This window comes from Mytilus galloprovincialis, chromosome 6 (assembly GCF_965363235.1).
Source record: "Mytilus galloprovincialis chromosome 6, xbMytGall1.hap1.1, whole genome shotgun sequence".
In the NCBI taxonomy this organism is placed as follows: Eukaryota; Metazoa; Mollusca; class Bivalvia; order Mytilida; family Mytilidae; genus Mytilus; species Mytilus galloprovincialis.
In genome coordinates this window covers 19,736,812-19,744,767 of record NC_134843.1, presented here as the reverse complement: position 1 = coordinate 19,744,767, position 7,956 = coordinate 19,736,812, and the positions used below count along the sequence as shown (strand labels likewise).

At 31.4% G+C, this 7,956-nt stretch overlaps 1 protein-coding gene across 1 annotated transcript in view; it reads left to right on the top strand.

Moving 5' to 3' along the window:
• The first annotated feature begins 1,776 nt into the window (after positions 1–1,776).
• The window catches only part of LOC143078525 (uncharacterized), a 30,897-nt gene continuing 24,717 nt past the window's right edge, over positions 1,777–7,956 (top strand). Inside the window, exons 1-5 of the mRNA XM_076253388.1 lie at positions 1,777–1,832; positions 4,432–4,477; positions 5,372–5,553; positions 5,926–6,209; positions 6,973–7,145. Of these exons, the coding sequence (XP_076109503.1) occupies positions 1,785–1,832; positions 4,432–4,477; positions 5,372–5,553; positions 5,926–6,209; positions 6,973–7,145 (733 nt within the window). The 5' untranslated portion in view covers positions 1,777–1,784. The remainder of the gene's footprint in view (positions 1,833–4,431; positions 4,478–5,371; positions 5,554–5,925; positions 6,210–6,972; positions 7,146–7,956) is intronic.

Below are 7,956 nucleotides of genomic sequence, written 5' to 3'. Positions count from 1 at the left end.
GGGATTCAAACTCATGCTATATGGATATATCGTGTTAACATCTCCACCAATGTGTCCAGCGCTCTAGAACACTCGGCTACCCACTTGCAGTGGCCCAGTGTTACATGTCCTCGTCAGTATAATCTATAGTTGTAACACTGTACATGATATACTGAGTATGCAGATGAAATTGATTCCATATTTGCTAAATCATCTGTTATAAAGGATAGTAAAATGTAGTCACAGATATATGTGTTTATTCATCTACACAAGTAGAAACTCTACCCATAAATTAGATCAGCAGTAACGCTGTTACACGACTGAAAACACGTATTAAATTTACAATAACTCTAAATATCAGCATAACAATGTTAAATTTGTTATCTGTATCCAAATAACACACAAAACTCAGTGAAGGTTTTCCATTTTGGCTACCTAATAAGAAACTGAAACAAACAGCTAATGATTCACTAAAGTAAAGAATTGAATTGACAATTTATTTTTAAAAGTTCGAAAATAGACAAAACAAAGCTTCCATTTGTATGCCGCCAAAAAATAAAACGGATAGTTAAGGTGTTTTTAAAGACAAACGACTGATTTCTACAAGGTGTTCCGTTCACAAGATTAAGATTTAATGAATATAGATTCAAAACAAAATAATAACATTTGTGACAGTCCGACCTGGTAAATCAAAAGAATTTCACAGGGGCTCCAATTAAACATTTTTCACCATTTAAACATTGAACTTGACGGATACTGATGGAAAGCGTGTTTTTGCCGGTACATCTACACCTTAAGTAAAGTTTTTTGTTGCGTAAAAGGTCTTAAATTTCTACAGAAAAGATTCCTTTGGATTGGTTGAAAAAAATGGCAAATTGTACATAATTTTTATATTATGAAGACGATCACATATATATGAGTTATAAGTCTAAGCTGTTTAACTTCTAGACTTAAAATCCTAGCTCGGAATATTCACCTACTACATCAAATGTCTTTAGCAAAATTGTCTCTCACAGAAGACAGGACAATGTGTTATCCTATTCGGACACAGGATTCTGTCTGCGATTCCACCAGTATTTGCTCTTTATGACACTAATTATTATAAGCATGAAACTATCTACAAATACGTCAAATTGTCGAAATCGAAAGTATACAGGAGTTATTGACTTTTCGATTTTTAACATTTTTGAGGTTTTACCTATTGTTAAAAGTAAAGCAGATAGAGATAATATTAGATATCAAAACATGACAGCAAAGAAAATATCTACAAACAAGTTGATATTACTGAAATGTAGTCCCTTAAAATAACAATTCTATCATTCGTTTGCGTGTTTGCCAATTATCTTAATATTTTTTGTTGATTAATAGAAACTTTAACAACGAAAATGATCGCCAAGAACAGCAAATACGTCGACATACAAGTGGATGAGTTGTTTGTTGTCTCCTTATTGGAATCATTTCTCTTAATAAATGACAATTTGAACACTTCCTGTGTTTTGGGTTAAAAAATTTAAAAAGATAGAGAGAAAATGTAAACAGAAAAAAAACATGATCAGGAAAAGGTAATTTAGTCATGAATAATATTTCAGACTGCAATGTTGGAGAGTGTTTCTTGATGAACATGCATATTTACATAGATGAGTAACGCTCTTTAGAGAATCTACTTATTTTTGATAAGTATGCTACATGATTGGATATGCGAATTTTTAACCAAATTTCTTGATTGAGATCTGATTCTCAAACACATACACATTATTTTATAAAGCTCCTTATTCATGTTGAACTCTTCTTTTTCAGACAATTAAATGAAGGTTATGATTGTTAAAACTACAATTAAGATAATACTGTGTTTGGTGAGTCCTTTTACTTATTCGTGCATACTAGACCTTTTCAACAACTCTCGACATCGACTATAAAATGGAGGGGTCGTCTTAAAGACAAAATCCATCATGATAATATAATCATTACGTATACATCTTCGAATTGTCGGTTATATACTGTCTTGACTATTTAGTTACAGAAGATATATTAAACAAAATAATTAAAAAATATATGTATCTGTCATATAATATTCTAATTACATGTATTTACACAATATTTCACGTTAAATTGATTAAAAAATTACTGACCCTTACTGCAAGCATTTCGCATCCTGATCAGCTTTCTCAATTTTACGGTTATGCGAGTCTGCCATCACAGATTGTGACGCATGACAATAACGATTTATTTGTTTCTGTTAAGTTTTATGAAAATTTTGAAATATATTAAACATAACTACTGGACTGTCTGTTTGTCTGTTATACACTTGTAAACACGGTCGAGTTGGTGCTTTTGAACCTATATTCACCTTACCTGATGTACATATTCAATTTCGGGAGGGATCAAAACATATAAATTTCAAGGTTCGAAGGAAAAGATCACATCGTTATTTTCATAAACGAGGGACTACTCCGCTTCATGATACCTAAGACTTGTTAATACAGATGTATTTTCTTGATGAATTGGCGAATAAAGTAATGGACTTCTCGTTCCAATGTAACAGAATTTAAGCAGTACAAACCTGCGTATGGAATTCATATTCCAACACGTTAGCTACTATGGAGATTATTTCATTGCAAATTCCCTTTGGACAGTGCCAAGCAGGGTTTTGGAGTCCAACGACTTTGGTTATTCCTCATTAAATTATCTGGTCGTCCCCACAAATGGATTGACCGTTGTTAGTGTTCGTGTCCTGGAAAAAAACATACCATGTCCCTCTGTCGTAGAGTCTTATACTGTTCCCAGAAATGACTTTTGGTTTCGTACCAGAAGCGAGAATTTATTAGCCCTAGAGTTTAATGGGGTCCCTGTTAGCAGCCGGTTCGTTATTCGATATTCGATATGCAATATCCAACCGGCTGCTAGCAGTCGTTTCGATGTTGAACATGAAATAGAAAACCATAAAAAAGTACAATATTTGATAACATTAAAAACATGATTTTCATAATTGAAATGACTGATAATATATGTAGGAAATCGTTTAATGACCTCTTCAAGCGGCCGTAAAATCTCGAATATAAACCCTTTTCTAAGTTGCATATTTGTCTTTATGTAATATAGATTTTAATCAACAAAACCACTTCCAAGATGTACTTTTATATATGATATTTCTTAAAAGAAAAAGAAAAAACGGAAACTCTAGAAACTTTTAGAAATATAAATATAAATATAAATATAAATGGGCTTTCCATAAACATTTCTATTGATATTTCCAATTATATGTAAATGTTTCTAGAGTTATCGGTTTTTCATTTTGGTTTAAGAAAGATCATATATAAAAGTAAATCTTTGAAGTTGTTTATTGATAAAAATCTATATTACATAAAGACAAATATGCAACTTAAAAAAGGGTTTATATTCGAGGAAAACGAGAATTAATGACAGCTTGAAAAGGTCATTAAACGATTTCCGTAGTATCTTATCAGTTCTCTTAACTATAAAAATTATGATTTTAATGTTATCAAGTATTTTATTTTTTTATGATTTTCAACAAAATTTTGAATATCGAACCGACTGCTAGCAGCCGGTTGGATATTGAATATCGAAGATCGAATAACGACCCGGCTGCTAACTTCACATACATTTGTGGTTGCTGTACAGTAGTTACCTTTGCGGCATAACAAAGTATTTACAGTAAACTTTGCGATGCTAGTGTTTTTCAAATTATTTATCAATGTATTCGATACGTTCACCTTTATAATTACCTTTTTTGAAATCATATTTTTTTATTCAGTCCATTAACCATCTTTCTATAAGGTGTGAATACTGTAGATCATCACTAAAAAAACTAACAATCAGGATTATAAATTAAACACAATTGCGTGATTTATTGAAACTATTGTTAATTATTTTCGCTTTTATTTTATTTTTGCAAAGGTACTGTCTGTCCGTCGACCTATGATCACTAATGCAAATGATTCACACTTTGTGTATTTTCTTACTTCGCAAACGTTTTGAAACATGCGGTTTCTTTGTGCTATAGTCTGTTGATATGCTATCCAATTCAAAATTGTTTGAACTACATGTATATATATAATAAATTATCAAAAGAATAGTCGCAGTTAGGGACAAAAAAAAAGCAATTCATGAATTAAACTAGAGGGTACGAAATATCTCACAAAAAGTCAAACACAAGGTCAGCAAACGTCCTTTCTGATAAATTTGTTCTAATGAGAATGCAGATATCCAATTATTACAAATTCAATTGATGAAAATCTTAGAAATGATGATAAGTTGCCAAATGGAAGGAATATGTAACCAAATGTGCATGCTTCATATGTTTATTTTAATTGCATTACCTCTCATTTCGGTTTATACATAAGTTAGATACAAGTTGAACGTTGAGAGCTAGGTTTTGAGATTTGGTAAATTACTGATTTGTTTAAAAAAAAACATGATTTGTCTTATTTGTAGGTGTTTGTAGTTAGAAGTCGACAAGAAACGCCGCAGTATTCCTATGGTAAAATTACATTATAAAATGTTTGCCAATTGCATCTGAAAGGGTAATACAGATTGTTCATAGTTCCCAAAAAAAGAAATACTTATTAAATTGATATTTCAATGTCAGACCAAATGACTGTTTAAACCTATACTTGACTTTTAATAATTTTTCATTGTTGCTGTTAAAATCTCTTATAATGTACCTATACTTTGGATCTATAGTATATATATGTATACACTGTACATGTTATGTAGTCATTATGATATAACATGTCACACACATTCAAATTTACAATAATAAATGATTATGTAACTATACGACATATGATATTTCTTTAAAACGTTGGCATGCAATTCAATATATATAAGTTTTGTCAAAATATTAAAAAAAAAATACTCAAAGAATTTTCAGTTTGACAATATGAGAGGTTGACATACAAAGTTTCATACTTCACTCTTCTACGAAAGATAATACGATACGTTCATCCGTTTCTTGCATTGGTTACACATGTCTTTGTTTATAGCTACCAGTAGTTTGATGTGATCAAATGAATGCAAAACCATACAATCATTCATAATATAAAGCTGTACACAACCGCCTAAAAAAAGTGACCTTTCATAATTTCATTTCAAAATATGCAATGGCAGTAAACGCGCTTATATGATTTATTTTTTTATGATTGTTTTCCGTTCATTTTATTCATTTTTTTGTCTTTATTCAATTATTATATTTCTATGTTCGTTTTATTGACATGTGCTATATTGTTTCTCTACTAAATATTCGACGTGACGTCTATAGTTTGGCTGACCATAAACAGCATCACTTTTTTCCTTCTTCTTCATTTTTCTTCTTTTTTATCTTTTGATTCACAATACATTTAATATTCTAATCATCTGGAAACTTATGTTACAGAATGTAAAGAAAACGGAGACATTGTGCTGCATGGTTTCTCAATTAACTCTACTATTCAGCTGATATCAGTCAACGGCAAAAATTTTACATCAACAACTGTCTGTAATAACAGAACATACAGTTCAAATAGATTTGGTCATATTTTAATTCCAAAGAAATGCACAAATGGAGAAAACGTAATGGTAAGGCCTATATTCTAAACGAGTTTATTCGATATCAGATATAAACTTTTGTGTGAATTGGAGTGAATTGTTTTTTTTTATACGCTTTGAATATCTTTTGGTTCTTTTGTGTTGTTGTTTCGGTCAACCAGACAAAATTTTAAACATTTTATACTAGTAACATTCCCTAGTTATGTCTCTGTGAGATGAAACAGAGATCATAACTGGGAACCAGTACGTAATCAAAACAAATTATCAATGAATAGTATGTATCTCCCCAAAAGAAGAGTGGTTTGAGAATCAGCTGTATTTACAAAGTGCAAATGAATAGTATTTAAGATTTTATTTTATTTTATTTATTTAACTTTTAATGAGGAGATTTAATATTTCTAGATTAAGAGAACCGTTGTTTTCCGTGCTGTAGATTTTGTTATAGATGGTACAACAACAACAACATCAATAACAACAATCGAAGATCCAACAACCACAGCCACAACAACAGAAACCGAAACAACCGAAGACCCAATAACACAACCACCACCAATAAATACTGGAAATAACAATGGAGTTGGCAGTATTCAGCCGTCATTTGGACAGAGAAATCATTACTTTCGCCTACAGTGCAACTTGATAAAACAAGGCGTTGTAGATCACGTCATAAGCCATGTAGGAGTAAAGTAAGTATTATAACTAAACAAAAAGACCCAAATTTATGTCTGTCCTCTTGTTTAATCTTTCTATTAATATATACACATGGATGACTGGTGTATACAAACTACGGTTACAGCTCCTAGTCGGTAGGGTTTGTACTTTCAGCTGTTAGGGATGTAAATATACACAGCCGCTTGAGGCTTGAATCGGGACTTTAATTCAAAGAAGTTATGCGTTGTTCACACAGTGCCAATTATAGCTCCCGTTTGAAATGAGACAGTGCTAAGACACGAAAAGTGAAATTACTATCTTCAATGATCTGGAATGTCCTATCACTGTCTGAGACATTTACACTATCTATAAATACTATATGAGTAAAATTCATATAAATTCATGCAGTGTTGATTTCTTATACGTGTATTACCTAGCAGCTTGTATGCATGCAGTAAGGGCACAATGAACATTTACCAACTTGTTTATCTCTGCTTAGCTTGTATTGTTTTACTCGAAACCACTTCAGTGTGAACTACAGTTTAAGTCGTCAGAATACAATGCAATATCGGCGAAGACGCAATATTTTTCTTTTATCCAAAATTCCGAACTTTTGATATATATTTATAAAGAATGACTGGTAAAAACATCCCCACATTTTGCATTTGCATTTGTTTTTGTATTTAACAAGGAAATCTATATAACATATTTGATATTACAGTCTACAGGTATATTACAATTTTATTTCTTGTATTATGAAATTCTTGAAACGATGTTTTAACTTAATTATTTTTACAGAAATGTTGCCTTACTACCCAATGTGTTCAACTCAATTGGAACTGTAGAGATGCGATTTAAAAGTGAAGAAGCTTCAACCGATCATAAAAAAGATATAAACGACCTCCCAGATATTTCCACTGTTTACCTTGGTGACAAGTTTTATTTGTATCTCAAATATATTGGCGAGCAAGGTAATCCTTCTGTTATACTAATAGAAGGAATTTGTCAATTTATTAGGGAAACGGCTCAAACTAAAGAGATTGAGTTTAGATAGTAGATTCTGTTCTCGCGTCAGTTTATTTCCTCTTCGGTTAACTTTTAATTTTTTATTTGAAAATGAACTTTTTATGCACTTTTGAACGGCGAATTCTCCAAAGAGTAGACTACATCTATTCTGAAATTCTATGATTCTGCATGACAGTTGTGTAGACTGAACATTCACCACTCCCAGTTCCTTTTGTATATTCGGTCTTTAGTACTGACTGATAATAAAAAAAAATCAGCTCATTTCCAATACGGGTTGAATGTCATCAGAACTGCCTCCTTTGTCAGGTCACTCCTAGTTTAGAATGACAGACATATTTATACTTGTGAGATACCAACAATTTAGAAAAAATACAAAACTCTATTTTTTTTAGACATAGAAATATCCTTTAAGCACATGCTTTCAATAACAATGTTATCAGAGTTAAGTTGTTTGGTGCACTAAAGAATGAATTAATATGATATTCCCCATGATCAGGGTAGTATCACATACGTTTGGTGTTTTGTTATTAAAACGACCGTCTGATATCTATTTTGTATAAGGTTAAGGTTATACTTGATTATAATCACAAATGTGTATTGCTTAGTTGTTAAACATTGGTTCCTCACTTCACGGTGACGCACCTTCCATTTTATTGAAAGATTATGTTTGGAATTTCCCGAAGCCAAAAAAAACAAATTTAGCTCTTTTTACAGTTGTGTCAAATGTGGCACTGCTGCTGCCGCCATATTATGTAT